At 58.4% G+C, this 24,279-nt stretch overlaps 14 protein-coding genes across 14 annotated transcripts in view; 4 read left to right on the top strand and 10 right to left on the bottom strand.

Moving 5' to 3' along the window:
• Positions 1-90: 90 nt before the first annotated feature.
• Positions 91-825, top strand: ACA1_296400 (uncharacterized protein; the record flags this gene model as incomplete). The annotated part of the gene is made up of 1 exon (XM_004368240.1): positions 91-825. The coding sequence occupies one exon, from the start codon at positions 91-93 to the stop codon at positions 823-825; it is 735 nt and encodes a 244-aa protein (XP_004368297.1).
• A 106-nt stretch (positions 826-931) lies between these two features.
• ACA1_296390 (uncharacterized protein) lies at positions 932-2,094 on the bottom strand (the record flags this gene model as incomplete). The annotated part of the gene is made up of 6 exons (XM_004368238.1): positions 932-1,132; positions 1,235-1,313; positions 1,386-1,474; positions 1,616-1,721; positions 1,823-1,959; positions 2,035-2,094. The coding sequence occupies 6 exons, from the start codon at positions 2,092-2,094 to the stop codon at positions 932-934; spliced, it is 672 nt and encodes a 223-aa protein (XP_004368295.1).
• Positions 2,048-5,495, top strand: ACA1_296380 (protein involved in vacuole import and degradation, putative; the record flags this gene model as incomplete). The annotated part of the gene is made up of 12 exons (XM_004368239.1): positions 2,048-2,358; positions 2,419-2,516; positions 2,580-2,841; positions 2,915-3,527; positions 3,591-3,666; positions 3,730-4,042; positions 4,127-4,232; positions 4,310-4,461; positions 4,548-4,729; positions 4,828-4,940; positions 5,043-5,277; positions 5,395-5,495. 12 exons carry the CDS (start codon positions 2,048-2,050, stop codon positions 5,493-5,495), a joined length of 2,562 nt encoding a protein of 853 aa, XP_004368296.1.
• Positions 5,496-5,701: 206 nt separating this feature from the next.
• On the bottom strand, positions 5,702-6,200 carry ACA1_296370 (hydroxyisourate hydrolase; the record flags this gene model as incomplete). The annotated part of the gene is made up of 3 exons (XM_004368237.1): positions 5,702-5,901; positions 5,983-6,033; positions 6,107-6,200. 3 exons carry the CDS (start codon positions 6,198-6,200, stop codon positions 5,702-5,704), a joined length of 345 nt encoding a protein of 114 aa, XP_004368294.1.
• A 61-nt stretch (positions 6,201-6,261) lies between these two features.
• On the top strand, positions 6,262-8,160 carry ACA1_296360 (SUMOactivating enzyme subunit 1, putative; the record flags this gene model as incomplete). Its single annotated transcript, XM_004368236.1, has 8 exons — positions 6,262-6,534; positions 6,609-6,752; positions 7,027-7,136; positions 7,235-7,362; positions 7,465-7,566; positions 7,657-7,798; positions 7,900-7,997; positions 8,084-8,160. 8 exons carry the CDS (start codon positions 6,262-6,264, stop codon positions 8,158-8,160), a joined length of 1,074 nt encoding a protein of 357 aa, XP_004368293.1.
• A 212-nt stretch (positions 8,161-8,372) lies between these two features.
• Positions 8,373-10,085, bottom strand: ACA1_296350 (C2 domain containing protein; the record flags this gene model as incomplete). Its single annotated transcript, XM_004368235.1, has 6 exons — positions 8,373-8,488; positions 8,585-8,867; positions 8,955-9,152; positions 9,230-9,287; positions 9,439-9,483; positions 9,568-10,085. The coding sequence occupies 6 exons, from the start codon at positions 10,083-10,085 to the stop codon at positions 8,373-8,375; spliced, it is 1,218 nt and encodes a 405-aa protein (XP_004368292.1).
• Positions 10,086-10,493: 408 nt separating this feature from the next.
• ACA1_296340 (Actophorin, putative) lies at positions 10,494-11,042 on the bottom strand (the record flags this gene model as incomplete). The annotated part of the gene is made up of 2 exons (XM_004368234.1): positions 10,494-10,656; positions 10,789-11,042. 2 exons carry the CDS (start codon positions 11,040-11,042, stop codon positions 10,494-10,496), a joined length of 417 nt encoding a protein of 138 aa, XP_004368291.1.
• A 578-nt stretch (positions 11,043-11,620) lies between these two features.
• ACA1_296330 (Serine/threonine protein phosphatase, putative) lies at positions 11,621-13,121 on the bottom strand (the record flags this gene model as incomplete). Its single annotated transcript, XM_004368233.1, has 7 exons — positions 11,621-11,750; positions 11,853-11,974; positions 12,066-12,133; positions 12,210-12,285; positions 12,380-12,604; positions 12,703-12,855; positions 12,972-13,121. 7 exons carry the CDS (start codon positions 13,119-13,121, stop codon positions 11,621-11,623), a joined length of 924 nt encoding a protein of 307 aa, XP_004368290.1.
• Positions 13,122-13,880: 759 nt separating this feature from the next.
• ACA1_296320 (uncharacterized protein) lies at positions 13,881-14,673 on the bottom strand (the record flags this gene model as incomplete). The annotated part of the gene is made up of 2 exons (XM_004368232.1): positions 13,881-14,001; positions 14,075-14,673. 2 exons carry the CDS (start codon positions 14,671-14,673, stop codon positions 13,881-13,883), a joined length of 720 nt encoding a protein of 239 aa, XP_004368289.1.
• A 740-nt stretch (positions 14,674-15,413) lies between these two features.
• On the bottom strand, positions 15,414-17,176 carry ACA1_296310 (cysteine proteinase precursor, putative; the record flags this gene model as incomplete). The annotated part of the gene is made up of 9 exons (XM_004368231.1): positions 15,414-15,448; positions 15,554-15,684; positions 15,792-15,861; positions 15,936-16,076; positions 16,169-16,375; positions 16,455-16,599; positions 16,764-16,859; positions 16,930-17,015; positions 17,095-17,176. The coding sequence occupies 9 exons, from the start codon at positions 17,174-17,176 to the stop codon at positions 15,414-15,416; spliced, it is 993 nt and encodes a 330-aa protein (XP_004368288.1).
• A 313-nt stretch (positions 17,177-17,489) lies between these two features.
• ACA1_296300 (Ras GTPase activation domain containing protein) lies at positions 17,490-18,402 on the bottom strand (the record flags this gene model as incomplete). Its single annotated transcript, XM_004368230.1, has 4 exons — positions 17,490-17,702; positions 17,795-17,961; positions 18,052-18,197; positions 18,332-18,402. 4 exons carry the CDS (start codon positions 18,400-18,402, stop codon positions 17,490-17,492), a joined length of 597 nt encoding a protein of 198 aa, XP_004368287.1.
• A 93-nt stretch (positions 18,403-18,495) lies between these two features.
• ACA1_296290 (Ras GTPase activation domain containing protein) lies at positions 18,496-20,651 on the bottom strand (the record flags this gene model as incomplete). Its single annotated transcript, XM_004368229.1, has 10 exons — positions 18,496-18,686; positions 18,764-18,923; positions 19,014-19,112; positions 19,204-19,419; positions 19,533-19,640; positions 19,727-19,795; positions 19,944-20,005; positions 20,091-20,168; positions 20,247-20,339; positions 20,519-20,651. The coding sequence occupies 10 exons, from the start codon at positions 20,649-20,651 to the stop codon at positions 18,496-18,498; spliced, it is 1,209 nt and encodes a 402-aa protein (XP_004368286.1).
• A 94-nt stretch (positions 20,652-20,745) lies between these two features.
• On the bottom strand, positions 20,746-23,827 carry ACA1_296280 (RhoGEF domain containing protein; the record flags this gene model as incomplete). The annotated part of the gene is made up of 13 exons (XM_004368228.1): positions 20,746-20,910; positions 20,979-21,083; positions 21,184-21,267; positions 21,348-21,427; positions 21,527-21,614; positions 21,702-21,743; positions 21,856-21,909; positions 21,969-22,085; positions 22,200-22,325; positions 22,420-22,521; positions 22,616-22,704; positions 22,781-22,861; positions 22,948-23,827. 13 exons carry the CDS (start codon positions 23,825-23,827, stop codon positions 20,746-20,748), a joined length of 2,013 nt encoding a protein of 670 aa, XP_004368285.1.
• Positions 23,828-24,154: 327 nt separating this feature from the next.
• The window catches only part of ACA1_296270 (deoxyribosephosphate aldolase), a gene marked incomplete at both ends in the record, with an annotated part of 2,400 nt that continues 2,275 nt past the window's right edge, over positions 24,155-24,279 (top strand). Inside the window, one exon of the mRNA XM_004368227.1 lies at positions 24,155-24,226. Coding sequence (XP_004368284.1) covers positions 24,155-24,226 — 72 coding nt within the window. The remainder of the gene's footprint in view (positions 24,227-24,279) is intronic.

Genomic DNA, 24,279 nt, shown 5'->3' with positions numbered 1-24,279 from the left:
CACTCCTTCTCTTCCGCCAAACCCTCCTCACAACCACAAAACCCACAACCGCTCCAACGAAACCCGCACAAGCACCGCCACGCATTCCCCATGCCCCAGACCACCAACCCGGTGGCGCTCTACGACTGCCCGCTGCTGGTGGGCGGCCTCTGCTTGTCTCATCAGGCGATCGGCTTGGCGGCGCTGCTCGTCATCTTTGCTCTCCTGGCGACCTTCATCCACCTCGTTCGGTCTCAGACTCCAGCGCCCAGAGCTGACAAGAAGAACACCCCTACCACCTCCCCGCTCAGCCCACCGGCGCCAGTCGACCTGCTGGCCACCATTGAAGAAGAAGCAGAAGCGAGAGAGGAAGACCAGGAGGACGATGAGTTTCTCTACGGGACGCCACACGAGGTGATCCAACGCCCCCTCGCCGGTGCTGAAGCCACCGCCACTGACCACAACAACTTCATCGAGGAGGAGGAGGAGTACGCGTACGACGCCTTCTTCTCCATTCCGTCCTCCGCCGACGGCACTCCGAACCAGAGGAATGCCAACGAAGGAGACCCTCTTCATGGCCTGCCGGCCCCTTCCCCCTCCTCGAGCCCATCTTCGTCGAAGCCCCGGTCGCCCACGTCAAGCTCCTCTTCATCAAGGAGGGCGCCCTGCCCTCGCTGCCGTCGACCTGTTCACCTTCCCTGCTTCCACTCCACTGATGTAGACCGGCAGAGGCTCACCAGCCCCAAGCTCAACTTCAGGGGCGAAAAGGTGACTGACCCCTACGCCTGCAACTACTGCGGCCTGCCCAACCACTTCTTCAACCAGTGTCCTCATCGAGTCGTCTAAGAAGCCCACCACAGGCACCCAACGCGACCCCTCCTTCATCTCCCGTCTTCTCGTTTCTTTTTCCTGTAAAAGTTTCAAGATCTTTGCTGCATAAACAGAAAGATGCTTAGTCATCAAAGAGACCCTTGCTGGTGGTCTGCTGCTGTCGGGCGATGTAGGAGGAGATGTCATCGAGCGGATCCGCAGCGGAGGTGGTGTTCCCGCTTCCTCCGGCGGTGCTTGTGTCGCCAATCAGCCCAAACAGCTCGTCATCGAGCGTCGTCGGTGCGGCCAGCTTGCTGTTGCCCCGCTTGATGCCACTTCCTCCCTGTAGGCATGTGGACAAGTGGACAACGCACCATGACTATCAGTCCGCGAGAGATGGATCACAGTGCCCTTCATGAATGAAAACCACCATCGCCGAGCTTACCCCGATGGCTGGCGCTTGTCGCTTTGGCTTCGTTTGTGCCGAAGTCCTCTTCTGCAGGCCCTCGATGCTCTCCAAGTCCCTGGTGAGAATGAAGACGGCGGTAAGGAACACGTGACCATCGACAAACAGTCATGAAGAAAGGCGTGCATACACGTCAGGAACGCGGACATCGTCCTCGTCTGCAGCAGCCAGCTCGACCGCCTTGGGCCGTGCTCTGAAAACGCCCTCATCCTTGTGCGACTGTGGAGCGGCCAATTGAAAAGGTGAGAGGTGAGGATTGTGTGTGTGTGTGTGTGTGTCGTGTGTGTGTGTGTGTGTGTGTGTGGTGTGTGTGTGTGTGTGCTGAAGTGTGGCTAGACAGGATCTTGAGGTAGCACGTACTGCCGCCTTCAGCAGAAGGAGGTCGTTGAAGTCATGGGAGAGCATATCCGCCGCCACCTCATCGTCGATGAACAGACCCTCACCAACTTTGGCTGCCGGCTTCTTCCTGCAGCCAGGCCGAAACGCAGGGGTGAGCCCTTCTCGTTACGATCAAGTCCGCCCAGTGCAGTGACCGAACGGTAAGCGGAAAAGGAGAGCGAAACTTACTTGGCGAGGGGATCGTCGAGGCCACCGAAGAGATCATCCTCATCGAGCCTCTTGTTTTTATAGGAAAAGATGTCCTCTTCCTCCTCTTCCTCTACCACACGCTTGCCTAGCAGGTCGGCCTTGTCATCCTCTTCGGGCTAGAATGCATTTAAATTGCATTTAATCAGTTGAAATAGTTTTTTCTCCTCCGTCGGGTCAGGCGAGCATCGTACCTCTCTGGCACTGATGCTGACTCCGCTGAACAGGGGCACGCTAAGGTCGGCTTCCTCCATCTCTCTTCGTGTTCGTCTTCTTGTCCGCTGGTGTGACGTCAGCAGCCCCGGCAGAAAATTTCCGTTGGCCAAAGAAAAGGCGGCAAAAGCAGAACGCAGATCAACGAAGATTCAAATCATCCTTACATCCTTGAGGCCAACAGGCACATCGGAACGCGACATGAATTTGCTCAAATCGATCCTTGGCTGGAGCGAGAATGCAGCCCCCAAGCTCCAAGCTGAGGGCACCTTCTACATCGAAAAGGCGGGCACGTGGACTTGCCTGTATGTTTTCCTCTTCCACAAGCTTGCTTGCATGTAATGATGCTAAAATCTCTCCACCAGATACAACGCCGCGAGGGCAGACCTGGAGAACGGTCGCGAATCTTTTACTGCCATCCTCAAGATCACTCGCGAGGATGAGGGAGATGCGGACTACGATCGTACCACCTCCCTCTTAGGTGTACCTCCACTTGCACATTGTAATCCTAACCACGATTCTGCAGTGCCGCCCGAGATGACGTTCCCCCTGCACCAGGGCATGGACTTGGCCAAAGAGATTGGTCCTCTGGAGCGCGCTGCCTTCAGTTGGACATTCACAAGCGATGAGTTTGGTGTTGCAACCCGCTATCTCTTTGAATTCGATCGGGAGGACGATTTTGTCGAGCTTTTCGAGGCTCGGCTACGCTACTCCATGTACGAGGCCATCTATGAACGTTCTGCTGTAGACGCTAGCCCCGACGATCTCCGTGCAATTCTCTTGCCCAGGTGCGCATTCATGATTTGCTCATCAATCTACTTGTCTTGAGCCAACCGCCCATGTCTGTCGTGTGTTCTACAGAGAGCCTGCAGTGAGGCATGCCGAGGCACAGCTGCACACACCCATCAAGTCCACTTCGTCTAGCTCTGTGCCTCACACGCCGGCGACGCCCGCCATGACGCCCGACTCGCTGTCGCCCAGTTCCATTGAACTCATGCGATCGCCGCTGCCTCCTCCGCCCGTGGAGCAGAAGAGGCAGGGCAAGTGCGTCGGCAACTACGCGGCTGATTTCTTCCGGTACAGCGCCTCGACCGGCACCTTCCTCCTTATCGAGAGCCAGGTTCAAGTCGCCGTCAACAACACTGTTCACTCCAAGGAAGCGATCACGTGTACGCCTCACTCCACCGCCTCGTTGTGCTTCAACGCTGCTTGCTCACAGGGATTGATGGGGCATGCAGACTACTTGTACATCTTGCAGTCGGGCGTCATCACCCTCGCGCAGCAGGTGGGCTCGGACATGCACATCTATTTCGATGAGACCCACAAGTCCGTTGTGTGGGCCTACGTCCACGAGGGCGTCACGCACACGTTCAGCTTGGTCTTCCACGACGAGCAGGTCAACGAGGACTTCAAGCAGGACATTTCCAAGTTCTTGTGGGAGACGAACACCGCTACTCCCTTCGCCAAAGTCGCGGTACGTCCCGTCAGCTGATCTGTTGTGGGTGGAGCGAACTTGCTTATGTTTTGCGCGTATCAGAAAAACGACGTCGATTGGATTCTGGGCGCTTACGCTGACGAGGTCGATGGCATGGAGGAGGACGATGGTATTCAAGGTACGATCCGCGATACTACGCCGTAGCAGCCACTATGTTGCTCACTGCCACTGTCGCGCACAGAGTTCGACAAGATGGAATTCGTGGAAGAGAAGCCGGAGACCGCAGGGGATAAGCACGAGGAGGAGGAAGAGGAAGAAGAGGAAGAGCAGCCCGAAGAGGAAGAGGACAGCGATGACGAAGAGGAGGAGGTATCAGAGCAGGACAAGAACGCCAAGAACAGCGCTCTTGCCGTCGGCTACAAGTACGATCGTTCCTTCGTGGTGCGCGGTTCCCAGATCGGAGTGTTCAAGCATACGCCGGACAACCGCCTCAAGTTCAGCACGACTATTAAGAATGTGAAGACCCCGAGCGGACAGCGCTTCCAGCCGCGCAAGTACGCCCTCCCCCTAGCGCTGCTGAATGTTGAACAGCTTTGGTGTGGTCGCTGACTTGTTTGATGTCGTGGACACTGCGACAGGCTGATGCTCCACAACGAAGATGAGAACCTGCTCTTGCTTCACCCCACCGAGCAGAACAAGGTCTTCAAGATGGACTTGACCCGCGGTGACGTCGTCGAGGAATGGGTAAGCTAGCCTCACCCCTGACATGCCCTCCCTTGCTTGGATCCTGGGTTTACCTTCCTCCTCCTTCTATTGCTCAGAAAACGGCCAGGGAGTACCCCATCAAGGAAGTGTGCCCGGAGACCAAGTACGCACAAACGACGTCCACGCCTACTCTGATGGGCCTCAACGGCCAGTCCTTCTACCGCCTCGACCCTCGCCTGCCAGGCGAGAAGCAGGTGTCGAGCCGCAGGTTCGTCACCCCATTTCTTCCCAGCAATCGATGATCAACTCCTTGATTATGTGTGGGCGCTCCCCGTCTTCCTTGTTGCGGTGCAGCTACATGTACGGCAAGTCCGCGCCTGCTCTGAGCTGCATGGCGACCACCGAGAACGGTCACATGGTGATGGGCAGCCGCAAGGGTGAGATCCGGCTGTTCTCTGATAAGACCTTCTCGAGGGACATCGACCCTCTGGCCCGGCTCAAGCCACGAGCCAAGACTACCCTCCCCGGTCTCGGTGGTACGTCACCAGTCCTTTTTCGCTTCTTCTCGTCACTTCTGCGATGCACAGGCCTAACTCTGGCGCTCTTTCTGGTGTGTGTGTGTGTGTGTGTGTAGACCCCATCATCGGTATTGATGTCACCGCCGATGGCAAGTGGATTCTGGCCACCTGCCGCAATTACCTGCTTGTGGCCTCCACTGCCCTGGAGAGGGGAACTACCGGTTTCGAGGTCCTATTTCCGTCGCCCGACACTCGTTCCTGCGCGCAGTGCTGCGAATTTGCTTTGCTGACAAACCATCGTTTGCGTTTTCTTCTTTGTTTGGGCTAACAGTCGACGATGGGCAAGGAGAAGCCCGTGCCGCGTATCCTGAGGCTCAAGCCCGAGCACGTTGAACTGATGGAGGGGAAGGTGAGCTTCACGCCGGCGCGATTCAACGTCGGCGAATCCGATGAGGAGCGTAGCATCGTCACCTCCACCGGACCCTACATCATCACGTGGAACTTCCGTAAGGTCAAGCAGAACAAGCTCCTCGAGTACACGATGAAGAAGTATGGCGACATCGTCGGTACGCTCTCCCACCTCCTGCATTCCACCTTCATTGGCCTCATCATTGTTTGTTTGCGTTGGTCTTGGCCCATCTCACACCTCACGTCTCCTTCTTCTTCTTCTTCTTTCCAAACAGTCGCCGACCACTTCCGTTACAACCAGGAGACGGCCGTCGTAGTGGCCCTGCCCAACAACGTCACCATGGCCCGCAAGGACGTCGTCAAGAAGCTCTTCTAGTCGCATCTGCCCGCCACCACGAGCACCGCCAAGAGCTTGCCAGCACCGTCCTTCTAAGCCGGGGACGGAGGCGCAAGCTTCTTCCTTCATCTCCTTTCTTCTTCCTTCTAACATGTTCTACTCTCGTTTACATAAATGAGCGTTGTTATTTATCAACCACACGACACGACACGACACGACACGCACACGACCGCACACGCTCGGGTTCAGCTTCCTCGGTAGGTGGAGTAGCCGTGGGCGCTGATGAGGAGGGGGATGTGGTAGTGCTGGCCGGCCTCGAGCTGGAAGACGATGTCGACGTAGGGGTAGAGGAACTTCTCGACGCCGGCCTGCCTGAAGTAGGTCGTCGTGTCGAAGCGCACCTTGTAGAGGCCAGGCGCCAGCGCGGGGAAGTTGTCCTTGGTGGCTGGTGTTCAGCGCGAAATGGATGAGACAAGTGCAAACAAGGCGGCATCGATGTGGGGGGCAGCATAGTGGTGAGTAGTACCTCGGCCGTCGGCGTTGGTGGCGGCCTTGCTGAGCTCCGTCCAGTCCTCGCCTGTGGGCACGCAATGTTGTTAGTAAAGATCGCAGATTACTCCCGAATGCAAGTGGGAGAGTGATGGTGAGACCTTGCGCGTTGGCAAACAGGGTCACGGGCATTCCTGCAGCCGGCTTGCCCAGAGTCGTGTCCAGAGCATGTGAAGACAGTGAGGATGTGGCCATCACGGGAAATCAAAACACAACAGGAAAAGCAGGGAGAAAACAAATTGGCCAACAGCACAAGATGGAGGTGGAGCCCACATCAGCGGCATCGTCTTTGACGGAAGAGGAGGCAGCCCTCTACGATCGCCAGATCCGGCTGTGGGGCGCCGATGCCCAGAAGCGGCTGCGCGTGGCGAATGTGCTGCTGGCCGGCTTTCGCGGCATCCTCACCGAGGTGTGCAAGAATCTGGTGCTTGCCGGTGTCAACAACGTCACCATCCTCGACCGGGATCCCATCCGCCCATCCGATTTGGCCGCCCAGTTCTTTCTACGCGAGGAGGACGTCGGCAAGACGGTATGCCGTCCATCTTTCATCCTTTTTGATCTTGCTACACGAATTTAATTCATTCCTTGATGTGGCACCTCAAGAGGGCAGAGGCGCTGGAGCGCATCCAGGTGCTGAACCCGCAGGCCAAGCTCACGTTCGAGAGCGCCGACATCGCCGACAAGGACGAGGACTACCTGCGCGCCTTCAACGTCATCTGCATCTCCACCCAGACCCTGGCCACCATCGTTCGTCGCCCCACGTCGCCCACGCGCAATCCTACACACAGCTGTTGTGCTGACCTCGCCCCACGTCTTGTTGTGTGTCGTGTCGTGTCGTGTCGTTGGCCGTGTCGTGTCGTGTCGTGTCGTGTCGTGTCGTGTCGTGTCGTGTCGTGTCGTGTCGTGTCGTTGGTCGTATCGTGTCGTTGGTCGTATCGTGTCGTTGGTCGTGTCGTGTCGTTGGTCGTGTCGTGTCGTTGGTCGTGTCGTGTCGTGTCGTGTTGTGTGCGGCCCGGTGCAGGAGAAGGTGAACGGTATCTGCCGCAAGCACGGCATCCCCTTCTACGCCGCCGACTCGTTCGGCTACCGCGCCTTCTTCTTCGCCGATCTGGGCGGCCACAGCTACATTGTGTGCGCTATCCCCGTCTCAGCTTCGCCCGGCGCGCGCGCCGGCGACCACTTGGCTGACCCACCGCGTGCGGTGTGTGTTGCGTGTCGTGCCACGCCAGGGAGGAGGAGAAGCCGAAGGAGGACGAGAAGGAGAAGGAGAATGGCAAGCGCAGCGGCGCCGTCGACGCGCAGCCGCCGGTCAAACGTCAACGCACCGAAGCCGAAGAGCCTCCCGCGCCCAAGACAGGTCTCGCTCCCGCTGAAGATGATCATTTTCGCGCCTTCCTCACGTGTGTGTGTCGTGTGTGTGTGTGTGTGTGTGTGCGGGGTGTGTGTGTGTGTGGTACAGGCACCGTTGTTGCCGCCTCGCCGCTGTTCGACATCGTGCACAAGGTGAACTGGGGCCATGCTTCCATGCGACGAGTACCCAAACTCTTCTTTGCCTCCCTACGTACGCGTGCACCGCCATGACTTCACCCCTCCCTCCCGCGCAGTCAATTCACTGAAGGTGCGTGTGTGCGTGTGCGTGTGTGCGGTGAAGTGTTGTACATGTGGAGCGGGGAACACGGCCGCCGCCCGTACGGCCTCACCAGCGATGAGCAAGCGAGGCTCGTGGAGCAGAAGAACGCTTTCCTCAAGAAGCATAGCCTGCGAGACAACTTCCTCACCGACGATTTCCTGCTGTGCGTTCTCCGCGTGCGTGTGTCCGTTGCTGTGTGCGCGTGCGATCAGAGACTGAGTCTCCTGCTCGTGCGGCACTCTCTTTTCTGCTTTTTCCCTTCAGTGAGACGGCGAGAACGGCGGGAGCGGAGCTGAGCCCGATCTGCGCGATTGTGGGCGGCATCCTCGGTCAACAGGTCATCAAGGTCATCTCGGCCAAGGGTGCGATCTCCCTCTGCCTCTTTCTCTGCGCGTGAGTGTCATCGCGCTAAGCACGTGTCGTGTGTGCGGTGTGTTCCTCCGTGCAGGCGAGCCTGAGGTGCACAATCTGTTCTTCTACGACGCGCGGTCGGCCATGGGCACCGTGGAGGCCATCACTGTCTGACCATTCCACACAACAACAACAACATGAAGAAGAAGAGCCCTTTGTTTGCGCGGATGTATTTGGTGCTGGTGGCTGGGTTATGGCGCAGGCAGCGGAGAAGAAGGGTCGCTGTACAGTCGCTGGTGTCCGCTTGCGGTTCTGGAGGCGAACCGCCAAGGCCAAAAAAATAAATAAATAAGCCATAAATAAGCCAACAGCCCGCTGTCCCCTGATCAGAGGCGATCCTTGATCTTCCGGTTGGTTTGCTTCATGCGCACGTTGGCCGTGTCGATGTCGCGGTTGAGGATCTCCAGCCTCCTGTTGTGGTCGTTGATCTCATCGCCCATGTCTACCGCGCCAAAATGAACATTTTAAAAAAAAAAAATGTGGTCAGCCATGGTGCGCACGGCCCTTGCAGAAGAACGAAGAAGAAGAAGGACGGTACCGAGCGCGATGAGCTTCATGTCGTCGAGCAGATCGGATATCCGGTCGAGACCCTTGTCGGTTTCTTTGATCTTTTGCTGCGAGTCCTGGCCGAGGTGCGAGAAGTCCTCCTTGTAGAGGTTCGACGAGCGGTCGCCGCGGTCGTTGTGCTTGCCGCGGAAGTGCTGGCCCGATCGCTTGTGCTGGCGGATGCGCTCCTCCTCTTCCTCCTCGGCCTCTTCCAGCGCCGTGTCTCGTCCCGGCTTCTGCTTGTCCCGCATCTTGTCGCCCTTCGTCACGTGGTCCTGTGCGGGATCGATTGTCAAGGGAACCGTGAGTGTGCGTGTGTGCGTGTGTGTTTTGTTGTGGTGTGTGTGCGTGTGTAGGCGCACCCTGCGGCTCTTCTTCGGGGCGAACTTGTTGGCCAGAGCACCACCCACGGAGGTGATGGTCCGCATCGAGCGGTCAGCACGATCCTGCAGCTCCTCGATGTCGTCCATCTCCTCCTGAATCCGCCGGAGCTGGTCGCCCTGCTTGCCGAGGCTCTCGAGCGTGTCGGCTCCGATTTGGCGCGTGTTCTCTGCGAGTGCCTGTTCGCGCGAACGATAGCGATTGTTTAGATGGATGACGATTGTTGGAACAAGGGAGAGAAAAGAGTGTAGCATACCAGCGAGCGCATGACGCTTTCATACGAGTCATCGGCAATGGACTCGGACTCGGCGATCCTGCAGGAACAGCAACGGCGGTGCGTCAGTCAGGCCGGGGTCCTTATTCTGAACAAGCCCAAGATAAAGAAAAAAATGTCGTCGCGAGGAAAACAAAGAACAAAGAACGAAGAACGAAGAGAGAGCGAAAGCGGAGGGGGGGGGGGCGTACAAGCTCTGCGTGGAGCGTTCGCCGTTGGGTCCCGTAGGATGCAAGCTGGTTGCAGGAGATGGGAGAAGGAAAGGAAGTTAGAAATCTCGTGCCGGCACCGGGGGGGCAATCTTGGTGGGGTTAGAGTACTCTTGGAAGGCTCGCTTCTTGGGGAGGACCATGCCGATCTTGAACGTGATGTTACCATCGACAGAGTCGTCCTTGGATGTGGGCGACCTCGCGCGCAGTCGGTAGCGCCGCGGCTCCACGTACTCGAAGTTCACCCCGCCGAAGTCGCCCAACGAGAGGCGCACCTCGCCCAGGAAGATCTGGCCCTTGGTGCCCTTCTTCTTGCTGTTGTTGCGATCCCACACCCGGATGCCGATCTCGCCCAGCTGGTTGCGTCGTTCGGGCGGGATGGGCACCTCGAAGGTCTCGTTCCACTTGGGCTGCTGGGTGGCACGCACCAGGGCGGTCTCCCAGATGCGGCCCGCGTACTCGATCTCGACGTAGGGGTCGGGCGCATCGCCAAGCTGGCCCTTCTTGCGGCCGGGCCGCAGGGCCACCTGCGCATTGACGATGGTGAGCTTCGCGGCCAGGTAGTCGGGGCTGCCTGGCGTCTCCCACGACTCGCGCTCGATGATTACTTTGTCCGATTTCCTCGACATGAAGGTGAGATCTTGGTTCTACCGTTTGATTAGCTTTCTATCCGGCTTCGTGCAGGCTCTACTGATCGATTCGGACGTCTGATGTTGCTTTCAACGCTTGATTGTTGCTGAATCACTCCCGATTTGTGCTTCTACTCGCTGCGAATAAAATAAGGAGACAACTTCCGCAGAATTTCAGCGCGTGTGGAAAGAATGCAAGGAATGGGGCGAGAAGGTATGTTGAATATTTTTTAAGTTTTTGAGTTATGTTACGGATGGCCGCTGGTGGGGCATCCAAGATCGGATGCGACATCAGCGGCACAGAAGAGAGGCGAGAGCCAGGGTGGGATGTGTAGATTTAACTAGTACACGATCGCCTCCTCGCTCTAGTCTCACTAGGGAGCAGAGGTGGGGACAGAGGGAAGTCGTCTATTTGACGTCCTTCTTGGCCCTCTCGGAGACGGCATCCTCGGAGATCTCAGCGGCGTCGGTGGCCTGGACCTCAACCTGAATGCCGACGAGCTTCTTCTTGATGGAGTCCTTGGTGGAGGTGTACATCATCTTGGACTTGATGGGGGCAGAGTCGGGAGCCCTAAAATGAGGAACAAGAGGGTAAGAAGCTGTACAAATGGTCGTGAAAAGCGCCAATTCTAACAATCAAGTCGCCCCCACTTCCAATAGAGAGCGGTAAAGGAAAAGGAGGACTATGGATTGATGATCGTACCAGAGGATGAAGGTGATCTTGTTCCTCTGACCGCCGTCAACCTGGAACTCGTAGTCGAAGATGGCATAGCGGCAGTCCCTCTCGGGGAGCTGCGACTTGAAATCCTCGTAGGTGGCGTTGGGGCCACCGACGTGCTCGACGACCACCTCGGTGTTGGAGGCGTTCATCTTGAAGGTGACATAACGGTGCTGGTGGCCGAGCTTGAGCTCGTTGAACTTCTGGACGCAATCGTCAGAGACAGCAATGCCGGACATGTTGATGTAGAGGGGTAGAAGAAGAAGGGTGGTTTGGTGGACTGCGCGAAGAACAAAGCTACAAAAAGCCCTCTCCGTGGCCCCCGCACATAAATTGGTGGCCTCCGCGTTGGCGCAACCCCCGGCCAATGGTCGCGATCCCCCCTTGCGGCCAATCGTACGCCCGCTTTCGCTCTCATTCAAACTCCGCCGTGACGTGGACTGCCAAAAACTGAGTGTCGACACGCGTGCCTTGGCTACCAATATTTGAAATTCCGCGTTGCTGTTGCGCACCAACCGGTGGTAACGTAGCAAGCTTCGCCCAGTGCGACGCAAGGAGAGGAGCCACCACTTGATGATGGTGATGATGGTGACAAGAACAATGGTTGGGGTGTTGTGTGTGCATTGATTGCCAGGCGAAGAACACGACGCCACACTGTGGAAAAGATGTGTGTTGTACGGCTAGCCACTGGGCAAGTGCGCACGGCTGGCGAAGGCACTCGTCGCAGCGTGCGTTGCTCTTGTGGCGGTGACAAGAAGAGGAAGTTGTTGGTGGAGAAGAGAGAGCGAGCTGGGTTGGCTCCGAGGAACGACCTCGTTCAGAGGAAGTAGTCGGGGGCGGGTCTCTTGGCGGGCACGCCTCGGACCTCCTGGGGCGCGGCTTCGAAAATCTTGAAGTTCCTGTTGAGGTGCTCGTCCAGCTCAAGGATAGCCGCCACGTTTCCACAACTGCGTAGCGAAGAGTGAAGAGGGCCACGGCGAGCAAGGGGTCAGTGGGGTTGAAGAGGGAGAGAAGGGAGAGGAACACTCGAAGGGGTAAGGCTTGGGTACCGATAGCAGTAGTTGGGCGCTGACCACACAGTGACGAGGGTCTCGTTGAACATGTGCTTGTACCCCTCCATCACCAGCTGATGTGCTCGGCAGATGAGGTCGATGTTGTTGGCATGGTTGAACTGCAAGAGTGAGGAGAAGAACATTCAAGAGCGCATGAGAACAGCCAAGCAGACACGAAAGAACAACCGGACAAAGAAGGGGGAGTCTCACCTGCGACACCACGTCGCCTCCGAACAGGTAGCCAGCACCGCGAGGGCTCAAGCCCCAGCCGTCGATGTCTAGAACGGCAGCGGACACTAAAGTTAACAATGCTCGTTGCTTGCCACTCATTTGCAAGCGCAGCGGAGAGCGTACCCTCTGGGTCAGACCACAGGAGGTCGCACATAGGTCCCTCATGAGGAACCTCCTGCTTTCTGTCGATCGCTCGGATCTGAGCAAAGGGAAGACGCACGCACAGTGAGCACACGCCAACGAGCAGCGCAGGTAAAGGCAGAAGCAAGCACGGGCGAGGAAGGAAGGCAGACCTGATCGAGCGTTGTGATAGAGGGGGAAAGACCGCCGTGGACGTTGAAGATCCTTCCGTCGACCATGGCCGACAGCGAGATGTAGTCGAACAGTTCTGTACAATATCTCCACACGTTGACAGAGCCGTACTTGCGCAGGCACTCGTCGTAGAAGCCATAGACCTGGGTGATCTGCCGGCTCTCGTGGTTTCCGCGGATCAGCGTGATCCGATCAGGGTACCGTACCTGCACCGATTTGAATTAGCAAGGACGTCGAAGATTTCAAACTGGGGGAGGGGGGACGAATGATGCAAGGGCTGGGCAAGATGAGGGCTGTGTCGTACCTTCAAGGCAACAAGAAGAAGGAAGGTCTCGACTGAATAGAAGCCTCGGTCCACAAAATCACCCAAGAAAAGGTAGTTGGTCTGAGGGCAGTCGCCGCCGATCTTGAACAATTCCTTGAGATCGTAGAATTGACCATGGATGTCGCCGCAAATCTACATGTATGCATATGAATGGGTGGGGTGAGGACGGCAGATGGAAAGAGAGGGCTGGAGGGCTGCAGGGTGAAAATGGCGGCAGTATGCAGTAATAAATGGAAGCGCATTCGTACGGTAACGGGAGAATCGACGCTTTGAACGTTGCTCTCCTCAACCAAAATCTCTCGCGCCTTGGCGCACAGGGCCTTCACCTCCGACTCCTTGATGATTTCGCATCGCTTCAACTGCTCAATCTGGCGGTCGAGATCCGAATAGCCCGCCATCTCTTCTTATCTGCGTCCTTGCTTCCAAGCCTTTCTTTTTCCTTTTACCCCCCCTCACTGGGCTCAAATTTCAAAAAATTGTTTCAACTCTGTTTGTTTCCTGGAATTGGCCAAGGAGAAGCACAAAAGGCTAAAAGTGGAGGCCATCGCTTGGGGGAGGGAGGTGCAGCTGGTGCTGGGCGAAGGCGGGCGAGTAGGTTCCCATAGAAGGCCAGGACGGGAGCAGACTTCGAGGCGTCGAGCCGAGGAAGTGGGGCGCTGACGACAGCGACGGAATGGGCGGAGGGAGGATGGGCGGACCTCGGCGCCACACCACGCGACCGGACTGAATCTCAGTCTCGGACGTGAGGTCGTGTTGTTGATCGGAAGAAGGAGCCATCATCGAAGGCAGATGCTGCGTTCGTGTGGCCTCACCGACCGAGGGCGATTCCGCGTCTCCATCGGAGGGCGGGTCGGCCGAGCTCCACTCGGAGGGCTGCTGAGTCCCATGGCGATGCTGATGGTGGTAGTGAGGAAAGTGGTGGTGTTGACGCTGCTGCGGCGGCTGGAGTTGCTGCATTGGCCACTGACGAGGCTGCTGCAGCTGGCGACCTGGTACTACTTGATGTGGGGGATAGGCTCGCTGAGGCGGATGATAGGCCTGGCCTTGCCCTACGCAGGGCGAGGGGGATGAGGGTGGAGGGTGCCGGTGGTATGAAGCAGTTGCCAAGCCAGGGGAGGAGGCAAGAGGCAGAGGGAGCGGGAGCCGTCGATCGTCGGTCATGAGTGGGAAGCGAGGCGGTTCGAGTAGAGAGGACGATGATGGCGCAGCTGGGGTGGCCGCGTGAGGTGAAGGTCGACTATTGCTTCGAGGAAGTGGAAGTAGTGGCCTCGAGTGCGGCTGCGGCAAGGAGGCGCGCTGGGGAGGGTGGTGATGGAGTGATGTAGACGTCGTTGAAGTAGAAGAAGCTGACGTGGCGCCTAGGCTCAGGCCTTCGCCCAGCCCCAGACCCTGGGGGAGTCCGCCTTGCCTTGACCTGTGGACGCCGGCCGCCTTGAGCTCGAAGAAGCCTCGTGAGAGGTCCGACATGACCATCTTGAGCAGGGGCGACATCGTGCTCTCCCTCCGCCTTCGTTTCCACTCCTTCCCGCCCTCCTCCTCGTCCGTCGAAGAAGACGCTGATGACGAAGAAGGCGACGTCGTCACCTTTCGCGGGTCATCACCTCCTCCACCCTCCTTTTCCTCGTCATCGTGCCGCCTCTTTCTCCTCTCCTTCTTCTCGTGCCGATGTCCCTTCTTCCTCCTGTCATCGCCACCGGACGATCGTCGTCGATGCTTGCGCTTGCGGTGCGAGGCGTACTTCTCGGCCGCCGCCGTCGTGATGTGCTGCAGCACGGTGTGGATGTACTGCTGCTGGCCCTCGCTCCCGGCCAGCAGGGCCTGGCCCAGGGTCAGCCCAGGCCCTCCGCCGGCCGCTGCGGCGGCGTTGGCGGCCACTGGGCTCGGCCACCCAGGCTCTGGCGCCGGATGCCCTGGGCTGACCGATTGCGCGCCTGTCTCTGTCTCTGCCATCGATGGACCGGGTTGTTGATGTTGATGTTGATGATGCTGTGTGTGTGGTAAAGTAGACGATGATGTTATGAGTTGATGGTGGTACAGAGAGAATATGAATTGAAAAAGAAAGCTGCGTCTACGCACGACAAATGCGGGGCGTGGAGGTGGCGTGATGCCGTGGACTTGAAGAGACACGCGATACAGGGGAGGGTGGATAATCTTGATGGAGGGAGGGTCGCCACCCCAGTCGATTGGTCCCTCCCCGCGTGCATCACCGACAACTCGCAGGTTCGCCCGCTTGATGGTTGGCCGAATCGGAAATTTCGCGTGTTGTCGACTGAACGCAACGCACCATGAGCCACCAAGAAGCACACCAAGCAGAAGGCAAAGGAGGGCTTCTAGGTCGAGGCCTGGGGGCACGCGATCCGGTGTGGGCGGAGACAAGGCGGCCCCCGCCGAAATGTCGGGTGGCGGCAAGGAGGCGCGCGCGGACCTACACGCATTGCACAGAGGCCAGCACCGCGTGGTGTGCGATCGACGCACTCGCAATGGTGCCTCGTGCGTGCGCACACACGGCTGAATAAAGTTCAAATCAAACGGGCCGTGTGCATTTCCACAGGTTGCCAATGCACATGCAGGCGAAGGAGAGAGGGAGGCGCACGCGTGCCCCCCTTGCCCGGCGCCTCTTTCGGCCGTCGTCGAAGTTTTACACAGAGAGCAGTTGTTGCAGTTGAGCTGCGAGTCGCGGTTGGCCTCCCTTACACGAGGGGAATGGTCACCTCATCGCCGACACCTGTGTGCATTCACACAAAGGGGGAAAAGGCAAAGATGAGCTCACAAGGCCTCGTCCGTCGTTACTCAGTGTGGTGGGTGGGTAGGGTTGGACGGAGCTCGGTACCGCAGAGGTTGGAGCCGCGCTGGACGTAGAGGTAGCCACCATAGCCCCAATCCTCGCCCCACGAGTTACGGATGTTCCAGACGTCGTACTTCATGAAGTCCCAGCCCTCCTGGACCGAGTAGCCAGTGATCCTAGACATCGCAGGGAATAGAGAGAGAGAGAGAAGAGAGAGCGAGGAGAGACCGTGAGCGAGCGGACCAGAGCTTGGGTTGGGTGGACGCATTGGGAGTCCACGTACATGACGCAGTGGTCGAGGCTGTCTTCGCACAGGCTGGTGATGACGCCACCGATGTAGTACTGCCACGAGGCTGGAATGCCGATGGGGGGAGGAGGAGGTCAGTGGTGTGCGGCAACGCGGGTCCCGCGGAGGCAGTGGGCGTACAGGCATCAACGCAGATGGAGAGGGGTCCCCTGCTGGCAAGACCGTACTGCATCTCGGTCTCGTTCTTGGTGGTGGTGATGTAGGTCCAGTTGGAGATCTTGGCACCCACGGCAGAGGGCTTGAAGGCACACTGACCGTCCTCTGCACGATTGGTCGGCGCGTTAAGCCTTGTTTGTGGGTGTGCGTGTGCGTCTGCGGTGTGTGATGTTGTCGGGCGGGGTCAAGGTGCGTACCGGCAGTGTAGGGGTAGGACTCCTCGGTGTCGAGACCGCCGGCCTTGATCACGTACTCGTAGGCCGTGGGAGGGTCGCCACCGTCACAGCCGTAGTCGCCGTTGCCCTGGTCGCAGTCGACGATCTGCTGGGGCGCGAGGCTGACCAGCTTGCGGCCGGAGAGGAACCACTGGCTCTCAATCGCCTCAGTCACGCTGAACGCCCAGCCTGAACCAGCAACATCGTGACGACGTCAGCACAACAACGCTCGACTGCTGGGTGAGTGGGGCAGGTTACGTACAGGAACCGCACTGGCCCTGGTCCTTGGTGGGGGTGACGGCGCCCTTGTCGCGCCAGTCGAACTGGGAGGGGAGGGGACCGGTCATGTCGAGCTTGGCGGTAGCGGCGGCCTTCTTCTGACCGGCGCTGCGCGCACCCTTGAGGTACGTAGCCTGCCACAGGCACAGAAGAAGAAGAATAACGCGCTAGTCAGCCAACCACCCAACGCGCATACCACACATTCCGATGCAATACATGAAAACGAATAATAATGAATGCAAAATAATAATTGCGCAAAACGCGTGTAGAGCCAACAAGACTTGACGTTGTGCGGTACCTTGAACTCCTTGGGGGTGAGATCGGCGAACTTGTTGACGCCGTAGCGGGCGCCGGTGTTGGCCGAGTTGAGGGCATCGATGCGATCCAGGTTATCCTGTGGATGATCGATCATTCGTCAACTTTTGTTCATCTTGGCTGGAGAGAAAGAGAGAGGACAAGGGTACCCTGAAGATCCTGAGCCTCTCGCCGAACTCCTCCGAGGCGTAGCTCTTGCCGTACTGGGCGGCAAACTGACGGAACTGCTGCTCGGCTGCTCCACCCGACAATTTTAGAAAGAAATCGAAATGGAATCCATTTGATGCTTTGTTATTGATTTCGTGTGCGCGTACCAGTCATGGTGCCAGCCTCAGCGGCGATGAAGAGGACGGCCAGAGCGGCGAGGACCGCGAGAACGTAGTGGACGCGCGCCATCTTGACTGTCACGGGTACGATGAAGGGAAAAGAAAAAAGTTGGGCCGCAGCTGTGTGGTTGCCCAACCCAACGCCGTAGCCAATCACAAAAATTGCAGCAATTTTTCAGATTACTTTTCAACTGGACAAGAAACACAGTGCTCTTCTGTCCACTTGCTTGATACAAGTGTTGGGTGATCACTCCACTGGAGGGTGGAATCAGCAATGATGGCAGGAAGAGAGAGAGAGAGAGAGAGAAGAAGAAGAAGAAGAAGAAGAAAACAAAATTGTACATGTTTTACCGCTGATTTGAGAGGGAGAAGAAGGCAAAGCGTCATTGCGGCTGGAGCGGATCGGACTCGTCGTCGAGTTGGGCGAGGATGTGGGCGAGCAGCGGGATGGACTCCTTCTGGTCGTAGGTGATGAGCGACTGCGCGATCTTGGTCAAGTTCTTCACCACGTGATGATGGATGTCGGGCAGGTGCTTGCTGTTGACCTGCTCCAGCGACTGCAGCGGCGTGTAGTCCAGCAGGTTGTCGGGCTCGGTCTGCGCAATCCCCCCCAAACCCACCCAAGCTGTCAGTACCGAGAGCAACTGCGGCCTGATCGTCGAGAGAGAGAGAGAGAGGGCACACGTACGGCGATTTCGTCGAAGAACTGATGGATGCGCTCCTTGTTGGCCTCGATGAACGCGTTGGCGGGCAGCATGAACTGCTCCTTCTGACCGAAGAGCACTTCGTTGGCCAGATTCTGAATCGTCTTGCTCAGCAGCACGAGAGGCCGACGCCTGTCGGGTGACACCGGCACTGGTGTCGTTGGGGGAAGGGGGGGGGGCGAGCGAGTGTGAGCGTCAACTCAGTTCTTTCTTCTTCGTTGCGGTGGTGGCTGGTGGATACCTGTGGTGATGCCGTTGGAGTCGGGCGAGAGGATGGCCGGGCAGAAGAAACGAAGGAAAATGAAGCCGGCGATGGACTTGTGATAGCTGTCCGGGAAACGCTTCACGCACTCCTGTCGCAGGTGCGCCATCATCGCCTTGAACGGGCTGTCGACACACACCCACACACACACCCCGACGAAAAGCACAGCGATAACGCGTTAGGCCCAACTGCGCTTCACCAACCGAGCAACAAAAGTAATAGTCCTAATTATTAGAATAACAGGCAAAGCGTCGCGTACGTGGGGATCATTGGTGCGGTGGAGTAGACGGCGTCCATGATCCGCTGGCAGTTGTCCAGCAGCCTCCGCATGTTCGCCTCCGTGTCGTCACCCTCTTTCGCCTTCAGGGGATCCACCTATTTACCACCCACCCCAGACGTGAAGCGAATTACGCCGGGCCTCGGTTAGCGATCCGTGTGGACCCCGCGGGGTTGCAGGGGCGTGGCGAAAACCTCGTAGCCATCATTGGAGGCCATGAATTCGTTCATGAGGCTCTGGAGGGTGGCCAGCATGTAGGGTCGGCCGGTGAGGCGCGTGAAGGCCGTCATCAGCTTCGTCGCCGTGGTGTTGCCTCGGAACAGAGTCGCTGCCGTGTCTGCGCGCATCGAATCGCGTCAGTTGTGTGTGTGTGTGTGTGTGGGTCTTTGAGCGCGGAATTCCGAGTATGCGTACCGGTTTCGCTGACCTCTTTGGTGATTCCGATGTAGATGATGGGCAGCGTGAGCTTGTAGGCGTCCAAGATCTGCACCAACGTCTCCAGCGTCTGGGCTTGGTCCGCCCCCGCCGACACGCAAATGGCGCCCACCACCGCCAAATCGGGGTTGGCCAGCAACTTTAACAAACACACGGCGCGCCACACGACACACGTCGAACGTTAGTTTTCCGCATTTCGCCAGCGGGTCGTGCGGGGGTCGCGCGGTACCTCAACGAGCGGCCGATACTTGTTCTGCTCGGCGAGGATTGCGCGCTGCCGCTTGAGCTCCTCCTTTTGCGCCTTCTGCTCGGCCGACTGCTCCCTTTGCTGTTTTACGGAGTCGGGTCGAATCGATGGAATGTTATGAATGAACATTCCAAGTAGTCTCTATGGAATGCAGCTGAGAGAATGTGCATACCTTGTGTATGTACATTTGGAGTTCGGTGATGTAGGAGTCGAGGTTGTACAGGTGCTGATAGGCAGCGCGGAGGTGCTCGAGCTGCGCTCGCATGTACTGAACGTAGTGCTCCAGCACGACGAACTCCTTCATCTCGATGGCGTCCGACAGCCGATTGGAGGCCTCGATCAGGCGGCGGTTGTACTTGCGCTTGGCGTAGTGGTAGTGCGTGTACGCCTGCGCGCGCACTTTCACATCAGAACCCGCCGTGCATCGTGGCCTGTGCGTATGTGGTGTGTTGTGTGTGTCGCATGCGTGTGCGGCGTGCGGTACGTAGCGTGGTGACGCACCGAGAAGAGTTCCAAGGGCTTGTCGGTCTTCGATGAAAGCTGGCTCTGGAGTTGGGAGCTGGCAGTGTCGAACTGAATGCGCGACTCCCTGAACCGTTGCTTGGCCCTCTGTTGGTGGTAGTGGTGGTGAGTGCGTGTGTCGTGCGTGAGCCGCGTAGACAGCGCTTCATAGCTTCATGGTGGGCACAGCGTACCCGCGCGAGGGTGATCTCCTCCTTCGTGAACCTCTCGATGGCGTTGACGTAGCTCATCGCCTCTTTGCACTGTGTAACGCGCAGTACAACAAGAAAAGTCACACACAAGTGTTAATGTGAGCGGCACATGCCCACACGCCTGGGTCATCAATCAAACCAAAAGGAAGAGAGGAACGAAGGAGTGAGTGAGTGAATGAATAGAGCTGTCACTGCGTACGAATTCTTCGCGAGCCTGGCCCAGCGTGGTCTGCACGCCTGCGAACTGCACCAGGGCGGGTCCTGCGCGAGCGTGGGTCGGTCGGGTACATGATGGTAAGCGCAGTGTGGCAGTCGGTCAGAGCCAGATGGGGTGTAGTAGACGTACCCGCGATGCTCTTCAGCTTCTCAGGGGCGCCTATGGCCGACAGCTGCTCCCCCATGGCCAAGCTTGCAGAGGCGTAGGCTACGCGCGCGTAGAGATGAGCGACTTGCCGCGAGGGGGAGATAAAGCTGTACGGGTGGATGGGTGGGCGCGACGTACACTGCTCGTCGCGCATCAAGGCGCGGGCGAGACGCGCAGCCTCGTTGTAGCTCTTTTCCAGCTCCTTGATTCGCTCATTGTTCCCCTTGAATTCTATCGCGGGCGCAATGGGCAGCGTAAACAAAAAGCAATCATCGATACGGGTAATGGGGAAGAGTGGAAATCAAACAAATGGAGGGTGATGATTGATCTCTGGCCATAAAAGAAGAAGAAGAAGAAGAGATGAACTGGGGACCACGAATGAAGGAGCAGTAGTGGGGCGGGATCGGTACCTGTTGTATAGCCCGAGTTCTCCGATACCGCAATCGCTTGAAGGATCTTGGTCTTCTTGATCGCCACCTTCTTCTTCCACCGCTCTGTCACGGAGCTGGTGTTCGGTACCAGCTTCTTCTTCGCCGGCTTCATCCTCGCCCCTATTTATTATCTCTGAATATTGTGTCTTTTGTTATTTTTTATTATTCTGAAGTTGTTTCGGCCCGGGCGCAGACCAGAATTTCAGTTATGGTCGAGTGGAGAGGGACTGGAGGTCGCGCAGCCACTCGTCGCGGTCCTTGACCGTGGCGGCCTGCCACTTGGTGGTCTTGCCGTGCACGGTCAGCTGCAGGCCTCGCTCGGGCTTGTCGAGCGCCTTGGCCTCCACCGAGTGCTTCAGCTCGATCGTGCCCTGTGAGACGGCCGGTCAGGGAATCAACAGCTGAGCAGCCGGAAAGGGAACCGTGGTGCTGGCGGTACCTTGACGCACAGGTCGGTGGGCAGGGCCGACGGCGGTAGTCGTGGCGACGTCTTGCTGGTGGGTTTGCTCACGGTGATGACGACGATGTCGTTGAACAGCACCACCTGTGCGCAGGTGAGAGGTCAGGCCAACAACAACGACGACAACACGCACGGCGGGCCGCGGTCGGCACGGAATTTCGGGGTGGTGGTCGCCGAAACGTACGTGTCGGTCCTTGAAGTCACTTCTATGGACGAGCTTGAGTGGTCCCTCCCTGATGTACTTGCGCTGCGGCTGCGACAGGCTCGCCTGGGGTGGTGCAATCCAGCACGTTTAGCTACGACTGTACAGTCCCATCAGCTCGCGGGCGAGAGCATAGAGAACGGTACCGCGAGCTTCTTGTCGTCGATGTGGTCCTGCAGGTAGGTCGTCCTCTCCATTCCCTCGGCAGCCCGCTTGGCCTCGTTGACTTGACAAGTGCGGAATGTGTGAAATGCGAGGGTTGGGGAGGGGGGGGGTGGAGAGTTCAGCTGACCTCCACGGCGAGCGCGAGGAGAGGCCGCCGTACCGTACTCGGCGACGATGTGTATCTTGTCGAGGGCGTGGGCGACGCTCTCTTCGTCGCCGTGGCCCGCCCACGTGTGCTTTTGGATGTCCTGGAGAGCAGTAGCATGCCACGTCAGGGATTGAACTTGGTCAGCTCTGGCACAGCATTGTGAATGGGGGGGAGGGGCGCAACGCACTCGCAGGAGCAGCGCGTATCGGGGCACTCTTTGCACCGGGTTCTGTGCGGGTCCCGAAAGAAAGAAAAGCGAATGGGAAAGACAAAGAACGAAGATCAGTCGTGCGCGTGTCTGGAACGGTCGCGGGGGGAGGGCTGGTGGGTTCGGTGCGTACGATGATGAGCGAGCAAAAGTCGAGGTGGGCGCATCGCGGGTTGTCAAGCGCCGTCTGGAGTGGCGACACAGTGCGTTCAGCAAACGCTTGCGGTGGTGCCGACAACAACGTACATTGATGAAGCGGGCGAAGGCCGGGTGGCGCATGGCCTGGTTCCAGTGCTTGATCGCCGCCCCGTAGCCGTTCACGTACTTGCCGTACTCGACCAGGAAGCCGTTCTGGCGCAACAACTGGTGTTTCCATGCAACGCGATCTCTGGTTTAGTCGCTGCCAATCGGAATGAAACTGGGTTGTTGTTGCACGGCAACAAGGTGGGCCAGTCACGATCGTGGAATGCGACGTACGACGTCCATGAACAGCACGCCCATCCGCCGGTAGGGAAACCAGTTCTTGATGGCGTGCTGCAGCGCCTCCGCGAAGGGCTTGTGCATCTTGTACAGCTCTTTCACGTTCCCAAACATGATCTCCACCTGCGCCATGCTGTGAGCGTGCGGTGCCGTGTGTGGTGTGTGTCACGTGTGCTTTGTGCGTGTGTGCGTGTGCGGTGGTTTGATGAGCGCGTACGAGGGCGGGATCGAGAGGCTCGGGCGCGCCCTTGACCTTCTTGGCCTTGCTCTGTTCGGCGATCCACCCCGGGAGCTGCTTGGCGAGCGGCTCCATAAAGACCTGCGAACCGCCACCCACCAACCGCCGCCACCCATTCGGTGCTGTAAGCCCGATTGTCGGAAGAGGGGAGGGGAAGCCACAGGTGTCAACCCACCTCGATGATGGTGTGAAGAATGTCGACATAGTTCTTCTCGGTCACGGCGATCTCCTCGGCCACCTTGAACCGCGCCCGACTGTGCATGACTGTTCACGCAACGCGGTCAGTAAACATAGCATTCCTTACATAAATACCATTCATCGATGTCATCATGGTCGGTACCGAGCTCGTGGATCTTGCGTCGGGCCACACGGCGTCGCCAGCACTTCTGCACCAAGACCACCTGCGGCTCCTGGTCGTGCCCTGCAGCCCGTTCACAGCGCGCCACGTGTGAGTTCGCGATTGCTACCGCCACCTTAAAACGGACCGGTGACTGGGGAGAAACGAACCGACGGTGGAGCCGAGCGGCGGCGTGGGCTTGGGCAGGTGGAGCGGCGGCGGCGGCGAGGGCAGGAACATCATGCGCGGCGACAGGAGCGGCGGATGCGGCGCCGAACTCGACAGCTCGCGACGCGGCGACGCGCCGCCGCCGCCAGCCGCCGTCGCAGCCACCGACCCGGCGCTGAAGCTGCGCGGCGAGTAGGCGAAGCTCAACAGGCCCGACAGTCCCTTCTTCTTCGTCGCACCGGCCGCAGCGCCAGCGGCGGCGGTCCCTGCACAGCTGTTGTTGTCGACCGGCTTCGCCGATGATGATGGATCGGCGCCCACCGTGGCAGCCGCGGCCACCACGCCCACGGCAGCTCCGGCGGCCGCAGCCACGGCCGCCTTGTCCTCCTCCTCCTTGTGCTCGCGGTGGTGGCGCTCGGCCGGCTGCCCAAAGTCGTGGATGACCACATCGGGGATCGCCGCGTGGTGCTCGGGCGCGGGCGCGGCTTCGCTTGGCTGTTGGTCTTCGACGGCGACGCCGGGCTCGGCCAAGAGCTCGGGATCGGGCTCGGGCTGAGGGGCTGGACCGAGGCTGCTGGTGGGCGAATGGTCCGGCTCGGTGATGGCCACGGCCTCTTCTTCTCGTTGGCCTTCTGCGCGTGCGTCGGCGTCCGAGTTGGCGCGTGACTGGTTCCTCAGGTTCTTTTCCTGCTCGTAGCCCTCCTCGGGGTCGAACGTTGCCGCTTCGTCTTCGTCGTCGTCGCCGCCGCCCTCGTGGTCCTGCTCTTCTTCTTGCGGCGCAGACTCCTGGCCACCTCCTTCGCTTTCGATCTTTGTTGTTTCGCTTTCTTCGCTCTTTGGTTGAACAGTCTTCGGGGGAGGCCGCGACGTGTTGCCCTTCATCTTTATCTTCAATCTCCTCGTGTGCTATCGCTTCATCTCCTCCTGCCGCGCGAGCTGGGTGCTCATCCTCTTCCACTTTGTGTTCCGCAGGTACTTCGCACCCGTCGCTCCCCTCTTCGTGCGTCTCGCCTTCCACCTCGCGGCGGTCATGCTCCTCTTCTTCCATCTTGTTGCGCACTTGTCTTCTTCTTTCTTTTGTATTGGGTTGCGTCACGAGAGCCCTCACGACACTCCACCCACTCCGCCAGAACAACCAAAAAAACAAAAAAAAACAAACAACAAAACAATTTCACATTATTTTTATTTTTCATTTATTTTGATAACGAGATGGAGGACGAGATTGTGAAGCGACTGGAGGTGGTGTGCGGCGCACTGGCGCTCCCCCTCGCCGCGGCCGCCGTGCGCGGAACCTTCGCACACCTGCTCGCACCGATCGGCGCCTCCGAGACCGT

This window comes from Acanthamoeba castellanii (genome assembly GCF_000313135.1).
Source record: "Acanthamoeba castellanii str. Neff unplaced genomic scaffold scf7180000084777, whole genome shotgun sequence".
Lineage (NCBI taxonomy): Eukaryota > Discosea > Longamoebia > Acanthamoebidae > Acanthamoeba > Acanthamoeba castellanii.
This window is presented reverse-complemented; position numbering and strand designations above follow the sequence as displayed.